The sequence below is a fragment of the Moschus berezovskii genome, chromosome 9 (genome assembly GCF_049115385.1).
Source record: "Moschus berezovskii isolate FMDL1 chromosome 9, NW_MosBer_1.0, whole genome shotgun sequence".
Taxonomy (NCBI): domain Eukaryota; kingdom Metazoa; phylum Chordata; class Mammalia; order Artiodactyla; family Moschidae; genus Moschus; species Moschus berezovskii.
Window position 1 is genome coordinate 103,405,808 of NC_142468.1, and position 12,835 is coordinate 103,418,642.

General features: G+C 35.8%; 1 protein-coding gene across 1 annotated transcript; it reads left to right on the top strand.

Annotated features, from left to right (window-relative positions):
* The first annotated feature begins 8,495 nt into the window (after positions 1–8,495).
* On the top strand, positions 8,496–11,986 carry LOC148776815 (olfactory receptor 4F6-like). Its single transcript, XM_088839930.1, has 2 exons — positions 8,496–8,599; positions 11,027–11,986. Exons 1-2 carry the CDS (start codon positions 8,496–8,498, stop codon positions 11,979–11,981), a joined length of 1,059 nt encoding a protein of 352 aa, XP_088696056.1. The 3' UTR covers positions 11,982–11,986.
* The last annotated feature ends 849 nt before the right edge of the window (positions 11,987–12,835 follow it).

A 12,835-nucleotide genomic window follows, 5' to 3' on the forward strand; every position in this document is an offset into this window, starting at 1 on the left:
GAAAGGGCAAAATTTTGCTACTATATAAAACTATATTAATACTATTAAAATAATTATGTAAAATAAGTATGTAATTTTTAACTCTAAGTAAAAGAAGTAACCCTAAATATTCTAAAAGTATACTTGTAAAATCAAGTAAGTTAGAGCAGAACTCTCAAAATAATCAAAAGTTAGGAAAATTAAAAATAAGAACTGAAAAAAGAATTTCATTTTATTCTTTGTGCTGCTAATTTTAGGGTCATGGGAAAACTAAGCCTCCCTGTTTCTTTGTATCTCCCTGTCACTCTCTGAATACCTCTCACATGATAGAAATTTTCACCCACAGTGTCTAAAAGGATCTTCACAATCACCAAATGAAATAAGTTAAATACTCTTACTGTTCCGAGTTTGGCTCTCAGTGCAATCTGTTGGGGTTTCAGAGTGAGAAGTAGCATGACTAAAGTGTAAGCCCAGTGTTTTCCGACGCCAGGCCTTCATCTGTGTCGTCATTCTTTCTCTCTGTTCAGGTCCAAGAGTATAATTCCATTTCCAGGGTAACTGTTAATTATTTTAGGCTTTGAGAGATTTCTCTCCATAATCTCTATCAGATTCCTTCCAGGGTTAAATTAATAACCATCACTTTTCTCAATATTTGGAAATTTCTATTAATTGCAGTTACATATCTGTATCCAGAACACAGTTTTCCTTAACTCAAAGAAAGCTGTAGACCCTGATGATTGTGGATCTGTGACTACCTGAATATTACCTCAGAGAAGACACCTCTATAGCTGTAAGATTCTGTAGCAGTTACTCATTTTGATGATATAGGGAGTCCGGAAGTTTCCAAATGTACCTTGGAGAAGAAACCCTTGATATTTCTGAAAGCTATGCAAAAATTCCAAGCCATTCTAATTAGTGTGCATGGAAATATGGCATTAAAAGATTGTCTTAAATATGACAGAGAAAGAGAACCAAGGGAGAAGTTAAGAAGTTTACAAAGTGTAGAGTGTATCTTCTTACCAGAGAGAAACCCTGGGGTCACACAGAGTCGGACACAAGTGAGTGTACACATACACAAAGGCGATATTATCAATATTCTTCTAAATATTGTAAGGGAAGCTTACCTTTTATTTTCATTTATACAATATTATGTGATTTAGTCTTAAGGACAAGAATCCAACACTTTAGTGATCTGAGAAGGAAATATGATAACGTGTCTATCTGCCCATGGGCTGTTACATTTTTTTCATCAAAAGAATACAGTTATTCACATATTGGTGGTTATGGTTTCAGTTTCCTTTTTATGCAGTTACAAGTTTACATGTGCACATCTCTCTCTCTCTATATATATATATATATATATATATTCACATATATGGTGGAGTTTTTTCCTTTGAGATATAGAGTATGGAAGGATATTTTAAATTCAATTAATTTAAACTAATATTATGCTTAAATAAATATCATTCAATGTAAATGGTTGTTTTAGAGAAATAAAGAGAAATTAGAGAAAATTTAAGCAGCAGCACATTTTTAGTGTTCTTCTCGCACTTTGGGAAGGAATGGCAGGGTTTGGAAAGCAGACATGAAAAGAATGAAGTAGAAGAGTGGGATTATTACACTTGACATTAACTATGTAGATAGTGTCAGTGATGTCAATCCACCACTGGTCAACTCGGCTGATGATCAGGCATAGGAGGGTCTTCTGTCTTGACACACAGTTTAGAATCATCTGTTCATTAAACTTTAGCTGACTATGTTTACGAATGGAAACCAGAGATAACCCTTTAAACCATTTATTTAGGTTCCATTGTTTGAATATCTCAAACATAGGGTAATACAAACATTTAATTATGATAACTACACTAAATAACCTTGAATATGGGGTTGGGAGAGGGCAGAGTCAAATACCTTCCTCTTAGCTCCACATCAGCTCTTCAAAAATGGATGGCTACAATGCAACATATCTGTGAGATGACTTTCTACTCACTTTCTCCCCTTCTCATTGTTAGACAGCTTTTGCTAACCAGACATTTCACTATTTCTCAGTGACTGGGGACTCTGGACAGGTTCCCAGGGTTTATCTAAACTTCATAATTACTCCTCTTTATCTGGTAAATCTATGTATGTGTTTTAGGTAGTAAATGAATGCTGTGTTTCAACTCCACCAAGTTAGGAGACACAACAAATGGAGGAGGTGGACATTCTATTCAATTAATGAAGGTGTTAAAATATTGTTATTCTTATGCCCCTCTGACTTCGAGGAAATGGGGCCCTTCAGAAAATGGAACAGCTAACCAAAGAATAATGTGTAGAAATCTGTAGCCTGATTAATGAAACTGTAAATAAGGACAAACTTTTGGAAAACAGTTTGCTAGAGCCTTACCAAACTAATAATAGTATTGCCATTTGATAAAGTAATAGTACTCCTAGGTATTTACCAAACTTAGTTAAAAATTTTGTTCATGCAAAACCTGTATTGAATGTTTGTGACAGCTTTATTCATAATTACCAAAAACTAGAGACATCCAAGATGTCCCTCAATCTGTTAATGGTTAAATAAAGTGTGGGACACTTGTACAATGGAATATTATTCCATAATAAAAAGAAATAATTTATCTAGTCATGAAAAGATATAGAGGATTCTTAAGTGTCTGTTGCTACATGAAGGAAGCCAATCTTCAAAGTGCACAAACGGTATGATTCCACTTTTATGATATTCTGGAATATGCAAAACTATGGAGACAGTGAAAAGTTAGGTGCTTGTCAGGGGATCATGAATTCATGGGAATGAATGAATATGTGAAGCACAGGAGATTTTAGTGTAATGAAATTCTTTATGATAACTGTTACTTCGAATATATTTTCTTAGGCATTTGCCATGTCTTCTGTGAGGGCCTAAATTCAATGACACTCTAGAAACAATGAGCACATGTTTATTTCTAATTCCATTATCCATAAATGGAATCAGGGATCTTTGGAGATAGGGCTATTGTTGGAATAGGAAATTAAGATACAAGATCATCTGGGAGCATCTTTTAGTCCCAGAGAATAAGGGAATGCTCAAACATACATAAACTCACAAAACTTGATGTGGATATACATCAAAGAGGCTTAAGAGCCAAATGAAAATGCTCCCAATAGCAGTATTTGATTATAATCCAGATTATAAAATAAATATCCATGGTTTCATACTAATATAAATGATTGAATAAATTAGTGGATGGGGTAGCAAAGTTTTCACTCATGCAGGAGAATTAGAGATAAATTGTGTAGCACGCTACCCTAATCAATGGGAGCATAGCTACTCATTCCTTAAGTGTGGGCTGAGTGTAGTGACTTTTGTCAAAATACAGTGTGGATAGTATGGAAAGTAAATCTACAGTGAGGGAACCTGACATTTCAGTCAGATGATCAAGGTCAACATCAACAGACATAAATCATGGTGATGGTATAGACGCTTGATGGGAGGTGTCAAAAATGGCAGATCACATGTGGTGTGCTTCCCCTGAACCCATAACTCTGGTGTAATCATGAGAAAATGCCAAATACATTTCAGTGGGGTGATACCCTTCCTACTTTGCAGTTCCTCACAAAGTTAAACAGAATTATCATTCAGTTCAGTTCAGTCGCTCAGTCGTGTCCGACTCTCCGCGACCCCATGAATCACAGCACGCCAGGCCTCCCTGTCCGTCACCAATTCCCGGAGTTCACTCAAACTCATGTCCACAGAGTCGGTGATGCCATCCAGCCATCTCATTCTCTGTTGTCCCCTTCTCCTCCCGCCCCCAACCTTTCCCAGCATCAGAGTCTTTTCCAGTGAGTCAGCTTGTCGCATGAGGTGGCCAGAATTATCATAGAACTCACCAATTCTGCTCCTAATCTTCAAACCCAAAGATTTAAAAACTTGTACATGAATATCTAGAACTATTCACAATGGGCAAAGGTGTTCATCCAACTGTTCATCCGCTGATGAATGGATTGATAAATGTGGTAAGCCATACAAAGGAATATCATTCAGCCACAAATGTGTATCAGATACACATTTCAACATGAATGAAAATAGTTTGGAACTAGGTCGAAGTGATGATCCCACAATATGCCTAAATGCCATTGGTTTGCAGCTCTCAAATGGTTGATTTTACATTATATTAATTTATCTTGATAACTTAAAATGTAACACTAAAAAGATAAATTAGTAAATATTATTTTCCACTATGAATTATGGTTTTAGTTATTAACTTTTTTTAGCTTATTTTTTTTAAAAAACTGTACTTGGATAATGTGTATTTTTGATGTAAAAGAGAATGCTACAATTCTAACACTAAGTTTTTGCTCATTTCTTTCTAGGCTGAATGTTATGTAGAAATTAGTCTAAATTTTTGTAAAATGGGAATAATAGCAGTTTAACAAAAAGAATTTTAGTACAATATGTTGAAATGTAGCTCTTATAATAATGTGAAATTTTATAAGAATGGTGATATTTGATCTTCTGTGTGTACACATTGCTTTTCTGAGCAGAATTATAGAGTTAGAGGTATTCAGTATGTCCAGAGTTAATTAATGAATAATGTCCACAGTGCTAAATGCCAAGGCACACAAATTATTTCCCCTTAACTGAGAAGTCACAGTCTTATTTCTCATCAGGTGAGGAAGAATATGGGATTTCCATCTCACTGTTTTGTTAGACATAAGAAATGAGATCATATAGTTATTATACTCAGACAAGTGAAAAGCTTAATAGACTTGTGAACTTCTTTTTAATACATCGTGGCATTGATCTAAAAAAGAGGCAGCATAGCTAGGGAATGAATTTATAGACTTTGAAATCAAAATATTATTTCACTTGAATTTTCATTTTGACTTTAGTATTCTGAACTTTGCCAACATATTTATTTCTATTTTTAAGATATTATCATGGCCAAAATGGGATTGGTAATTATATCAATGAGGTAAAAGCAGGGATAGGGTTTCTAGGAATATTGTATGAATATGTTTCCATTAGAATTTGAAATAATTTTTACTAATGAGTGTGTTAATAAGCATTTCTTTTTCACTAGTATTGGTCTAAATGATATTGATCAGTAGGTATTAAAATATTAGGAGATGCTAGTTTCCTTGAATATATTTTGCTGTCACAGTTTATGAATCATAGCTTCCTTTTATTTGCATTTACTTTTTAAATCAAGCTTCTAATATTTTTTCTTTTCTTAATGGCATGGGAATTCACGGTAGAGATCTCATAGTAAACGGCCTGGGGACTCAGGTCACTGAGTCATCAAAGGGCCACCCAAAAGTGTTGTTAGAGCTGAAATAGTTGTAAGGAGTACTAACCACAGAGATCAAAGAGGGAAACACTTCTTAAGAGGTTCATTTATAGTGAAAATATTGTTTTCTGGGAACTTTTTTTGGGGGCGTGGTGAGGTCAGGTAAGTGGGGACAGTATAATTTAAGTGAAGAGCCTGTTAAAATTACCAGCTGTTTTCCGTCAATGGGCAAAGTATAGCAACTCTGCTACAACATTTCAAAAATTCTACCCCCCTGCCCCCTGCACCTTGCCTTCCACTTTTTCTTATCTCTATTTCTGTTTTTCAATTCAACATGCATTTGTTGAAACTAGTTGAACCTATACAAGTGCCAGTCTTTCCAAGGGGAAGTCTGAGTTTTCTCGAGGCATGAAGCTCTTCATATGCCTGCACTGTGTCTTAATTCACAGGGAAATTTTTGGACATGGATTATATTTCACTTAGAACTAGGAAGGACCTTGAGAATTGGTTTTGATGTGAATCATCTTTGACCTGTCATTTTTTTCATGGCAATTTCTGGAATGAATTTTGCTTTTTAATTCCACTGGCGTCAGTTTTCAATGAGAATAATATAAAAACCCAGTGTGTTTGCCAAGAAACTATTATCAGTTTTGAGGTGTTTATTTGCACATGCATGCTCACAGCCTTCCAACCCCTTGTCTTCTCTCCCAAATTCACACAATTTCGTATGGTCAGAATTTCTGACTAAAACATAGTCCCTGCTCTCAAGAAGCTCATACTTTTTGCAGAGGAGACAGAAAAACTAGTCAATTGTAAATTATATTGTCATGAAAAAGTTATCATGAGAACCTCACAAGTAAGATGTGATAGCAGGGTGGAGGAATATCTCATACAGAGCGGAGGAGAGACGGGGTGTATCACCCCTCTGAGTAATAACTGACAGAAATTTTAGAACAAGAAGTAATTGGCCAAGGGGAAAATGCAGGGAAAACTATAGAGCAGAACAAAAGTATGAGTAGCCCTCATATCAATGAAAGAACAATTGTCCTAGTAGTTCAAGAGATTTATAAGGTGGAGTTGTGAGATTAGAGGCTGGGAAAATGGGTTGTAGTCTGTTGCATTATGTGTCTTGCTGAGACATTGTGAAGAGAGAAGTTACTGAGAGTTTTTAATTGGTGAGCAGGCAAAAAAGACTCAGGAACCACTCCTAAGGTATGCTGTTCTGACCGCTTCCTTTTTAATTGTTTAATTGCTATTCCTTCTTGCTTGTTTCTATTTTCTCCTTTTTACTACTGTCCCTGTGTGGTCTGTCTCCTCTCTTTTCTTTTCATCTCTTTCCTTACTAGTATCAGTCAGCTAAATGATAGATATATTTTATAGCCCCTAGCAGTAGACTCAGGGAAGGCAATGGCACCCCACTCCAGTACTCTTGCCTGGAAAATCCCATGGATGGAGGAGCCTGGTAGGCTGCAGTCCATGGGGTTGCTGAGTCGGACACAACTGAGTGACTTCACTTTCACTTTTCACTTTCATGCATTGGAGAAGGAAATGGCAACCCACTCCAGTGTTCTTGCCGGGAGAATCCCAGGGACAGAGGAGCCTGGTGGGCCGCCGTCTATGGGGTCACACAGAGTCGGACACGACTGACGCGACTTAGCAGCAGTAGCAGCAGCAGTAGACTGCCACAAATAGAAGATTTTTTTCTCGGCCATTGATTTCTTATGGACAACACTTTCTGTTAAGGTGCTATTGTGATGTTCTATGAGTAAACAGCTGTTGACACACTTGTAAAACTTTATTTCAGTTTTTAAATTCATGATTAAACTACCATCACTACAATCTGAATTTGCTGGGTTATACATCTGGGACTCTTATTCTGTATTTTCATAATAAATTTCATTTTTAAGTCAAAAGCCAATACCAGGTTGTTTTAGACCATTTAAATAATACAGAAATGTAGGCCTTAGGAGATGAAAGCCACATGTATCCTATTTTGAGGATTCACTGTTTGTAATATTTGATGTATAGTTTTGGAACTTTTTTTCATGTACAAACATAGTTTCATAAAAAGAATTCTGCTTTTGCCACTAGAGGCTCTTGATTTAATCCAGTATTTGGATGGTTGTTTTAGTTGTTTCCAGTTTTTAAATACATATAAAAGACTGCCATCAGTATTTTACCAATTTAAAAGTGAACTCCGGGAGTTGGTGATGGACAGGGAGGCCTGGCGTGCTGTGATTCATGGGGTTGTGGAGAGTCGGACACGACTGAGCAACTGAACTGAACTGATCATCATGTAACAGTTTTTGCAGGCTATGGAAATACACACACAAATATCTTACTCTAATACTTTGCCTTCACATCTAGATGATGATAACCTTATGATTACTCATGAGAACAGATCCTGAATTTTCATGTACCATCAAATTTAACTAAGTTTCTGAATTGCAATGATTTCTCATGTATGATAGCATGCAGTGCTTTTCTTTCTGTGACTGGCTTATTTCACTTTCTCCATGTTTAATAACAAGTTACTCTTGTGCCTTTTGGAGATGGCAGGAAATTTTTGCTTTTTAAGTTGAATGTTATGCTAGTGTTTGTGTGTTGTGTGTGTGTATCACATTTGCTTTATCCATTCATTGATAATTAAAGAGAAAAACAGGAAAAAATAATCACCTAATTTTCTTACTACCACTAAAAATTTTTAATTACTACTTTTTAAAAAACTGACCTTTTATTGGTCTTTGAAACAGTTTTAAATATTTTTTACATATGGAAACAAAGTGAATATACATTGTTTTGTATACCAGACAATGTATATTTTAAAATCTACATATTGCATGATCAAAGCCTTTAGATACAGGTTTGATTATAGCTCCTTTGAAATGTCACACCCACTGCAGTTAACTCTGATGATTGTCCTATTCATTCTCCCTTGTTCTGTCCAGTTCTAATTTGTTCCCAGTTATTGGCTATAAAAACCTCCATTCACTCACTGCCCCTGTATCAGGGCCTCCTGGCACCACCCCTTCAGTGTTTCCTTTTGGCTGCAAGACCCACTTCCCATCCATTACGCTCACTATTTCCTTCCTGACTGGCCTGGCTGCCTACATGTCTGTTCTCGGCTGTAACAGTTTCAAGGGGCTCCAACCGGCTTATGCTCCTTTCTCTCTTAGGCAGTGAAGATTATGCCCACAAGAGAGCCCAGGCGTGGTGTGGAATGCCAAGGGAGGAGTGACAAGAGACAGCATGGTTGTTAGTGGTGTGGGGCCTGGAGGAAAGCTTAGTGGTGGCAGTGCAAGTGGGGGACTCCTGGTATTCAATTCAGATGTGGAACAAGCATCAGTAATTTGGTTTGTTTCAAGATACAGTTACGTTCCGTTCCGTCGCTCAGTCGTGTCCGACTCTATGCGACCCCGTGGACTGTAGCCTACCAGGCTTCTCCGTCCATGGGATTCTCCAGGCAAGAATACTGGAGTGGGTTACCGGTTCCTTCGCCAGGGGATCTTCCCGACCCAGGGATCGAACCCGGGTCTCCCGCATTAGAGGCAGATGCTTTAACCTCTGAGCCACCAAGATACAGTAGTTTAATATTATGTCTAAAAAAATAGAATGTATATTAGGTTGAACTCTATAAAACTGGCATTTGATCAAATATGAACTGACTGAAAGAATAATCTCTTATGGCTCAAACTAAATGCATATAAGCCTGGACAGGAACAATTTAGTGATAAGAATTAAAGATATGCATTTTCTATTTTCTCCTTAGACATACAAGTTTTAAAAATGGATTTCCTTTATATCTTTCTTGTGAACTTCTCAGTTTTTAAATGTCTGTTATTCATATATTTCATTGCAATGTATTTTATTCCTATATATGAGTAATAATACTCTTCCAAGATGAAAGAACTATGAATATTTAATTCATATTTAACAATGCATATGCTTCATTGCAGACATTTATGTTATTTATAAATTTTTTTATAATATTTTATCATTGATGCCTCTTGTAGCTTAACTGTTAGTTTATCTAGTTTCAATACACTAAGAAAATTTTCTTCCTTTATTGAAGTATAGTTGATTAATCATTTTGTATGTTTTAGGTATATAGCAAAGTGATTCATTCATATATATATGTATATATCTCTCTATATATACATATATATTCTTTTGCAAATTCTTTTCCTTTAGAAATTATTGCAAGATATTAAATATATTTTCTCTGCTATAGAATAGTTTTTGCTATTTATTTATTTTGTAAATAGTAGTGTGTATATGTTTTTACTTGACTTAGTCATAAACAGTGAAAATTTTGAAGTTTAGGAATCTAATTCTAAAGTACCTTCTAAACAAATTGAATTTCTTTTCTCTTTATCAGTGTATGAATGTGACTTTTTCCTCGTAGCCTCATCCATGATTTCATCAATTTTTTAAACCTTTGAAATTTGTTAATACAGAATAGCACCCAACGCAATCTTATTTACATTTCTTTGAGTACTAGTGAGAGTTTTACTTTTCATGTGACTGTCAGCTATTAGGACTTCTTTTGTGTCAGTAGTCTTAGACGTTTTTCTCATTGTAAATTTGGTATACCATGCTTTCTATCTTTATCTATCTGGAGGAACTAATTTCATAATAGAAATATTAGTCATCTGTCTGATATTTTATAACTTGTTTTTCAGTGTGTTTTTAATTTTTATTTTATAGTGCTTATACATCCATATAAGATATCTATGTAGCTGTGTATGCAAACTTTGTACATATACCTATATCTAAGTATAGTAAGAACTGAATATTATGGATAGTGCCAACTATTTTTCCTCCCTCATTTGTTAATGAGATATTCTTAGAATGACTTTTAGATGTTAAATGTTTGTTTAAATATTATTTTTCTTTCTTTTGGTTTGTTACCCTTTTTGATGTTTAAATATCATTTTGAAACTTTCTTGAGTTTATGATGAGAGGCCATAATCTATGTATTTACAAGTTTATCTGTTGTGCCAACACCATTGACTGAATAATTCACACTGTCCAAACTGGTGTGATATGATTATGATTCTTCAATAGTCTATTGAGGTTACCCATTTATTCTGGCCCCTTCCTTCCATTCTTTACATAGAGGTTTTTTTAACTCTCTGAAAACAGAAATATGATCAGCTAGAACTGAATATTCCCCCAGATTTTCTACTGCTCTTAGGGTAAGAAGTAGAATTCTTATTGTGGATTGAAGATTTCATCCTGTTTGGCCTATTTCTCCAGCCTAACCTTAGTCATGCATATTCTTGTCCCCCGGGCCTTGTGTCTCAGGGCCTTTGCACACGGCATTTCCAAAGTCTGTCCTACTCTACTTAATTTCAATGATAACTCATATTTTGCAGAGCCTAAATAATCATGATGGTGATGTGTCACATTATCATAGCCGTCTGATATTTCCTTCAAATTAGTTGTCAGAGACGTAACTGTATTTAAAGTTATTTAATGTTGATCTACCTATATCTACTCTAGATCAAACCTGTAAAACTTCAAAAGTCAGAATTTCTGTTTCACCTCAGACCTTGACTTTGGACTTAGAATATAGTTGATACTCATAGGATATGAGTTACACTCATTAGTTGTGTTACTTGAAGAAATAAATTAATGCATGATATTTTCATAACATATTAATGGCTGTTAGTGAAAATTTTTTTCTTCATAAAACCGAATTTGATAAACGCTTAAATCTGTTCCTTTAAATAGTAACATTTGATAAATTCTTTGGTTATTTTGTTTCTGGATTTTAGGTACCATCAGAAAAAGCCAGTGTATGAAAGAAATGACACTTCTGTGTCTGAGTTTGTGTTCCTGGGACTTTCTGCCTCTAGACCAGTGCAGCATTTCCTCCTCGCCTTCTCTACAGTGCTGTATGTAACAGTTGTTCTAGGGAATCTCCTTGTTGTGTTTGCAGTGACCTTTGACCCTCACCTACATTCCCCCATGTACTTCCTTTTAGCCAACCTCTCATCTATTGATTTGTGTCTTTCTACCTTAACAGTGCCTAAGAGGATCTCTGACCTGTACTCTGGGCACAAAACCATATCCTTCCAGGGGTGTGTCACCCAGATATTTGTTCTTCACACCCTGGGTGGATCTGAGATGGTGCTGCTCACTGCCACGGCCTTAGACCGACATGTGGCCATATGTCAGCCCCTGCACTACCTGACCATCATGAGCCCACGGGTGTGCCTTTTGCTCGTGTGTGGTGCTTGGGCTATTGGCCTCATTCACTCAGTGGTCCAGTTAGCTTTTGTGATCCATTTGCCTTTCTGTGGTCCTAGTGAGATCGACAGCTTTTACTGTGACCTTCCTTGGTTTATCAGACTTGCCTGCATCGATTCCTACAGAATGGAATTCATGGTCACTGCCAACAGTGGGTTCATATCCATGGGCACTTTCTTCTTACTGATTATGTCCTACGTTTTCATTCTGGTCACTGTATGGAAACGCTCTTCAGGTGGCTTGTACAAGGCCTTCTCTACTCTGTCAGCACACATCACTGTGGTGGTTTTGTTCTTTGGACCATGCATCTTTGTTTACATGTGGCCATTTCCCACAGTGACAGTGGATAAGTTTCTTGCCGTTTTAGACTTCTCGGTTACACCCGTCCTGAATCCTGCCATTTACACATTGAGGAACAAGGACATGAAGATGGCGATGAGGAGACTGTGTAGTCAGTTCTTGAGTTGGAAGATCTCTTAAGTAACTCATGGGAGCACAGGTTATTTCAAGCAACTTCATGAAATACAAGTGGTTATATACAAATTTGGGGCTGTTTTTTCTGAAGTTACCATTTTATAATTTAGACTAGACCATTGATTATGTTGTTACATTGAATTATCATGTTAACTCTCTAGATAAAGATTTCTTTGTCAGCCAAAATAAAGCCTCAATAAGTATTTGGATATTTTTGAAAAAACAATGATTAGAGACTAGTGTCTACTGAAAGTATGGCCTTATGCATCAGACTGCCTATATTCAATTAATCAACTGAATTTTATTAATTCAATTAAGTAATGTAGAACTTACTTATGCAAATTTTCAGAAAGTTGTGAAATATCTAACTCTCCAATTTAAATGCTGGATATGAATAATTAAATAATTAAATTCATAATTATTTATCATAAATTAAATTTATTTTTCTTTCTGAAAGACAAAAATATGTGTCTTTGAGTATTTATGACCTGGGTAAAAAACAGCAAGTGAGAAGTGGAGTAGAGAGAAAATGGATCAGATGCTGTGACAGATACTGGGAAGGAAAACAAGAAGGAGAACCTCATAAACAGTATGTTTTATGAGTTTGAAAATATGCTTCCCTTGCTTGTTTCATTTCAAATGGACTCAAGTCATCTGCAGTTGACTTAGGACAGGGAAATTTATGTATATGTTGGTATTTCACAATTTTTGAAACTGTGACTTAATCCATCAATGAATATTCCTCAAATATCAAAATGTGTTGATCTGACTATAGCCTGGATGGTATTATTATTATCCAACAACTATTCTATGCAAATTTTTTGCTGACTGTTTTCTCTAGTAACTCATATAACTCTACC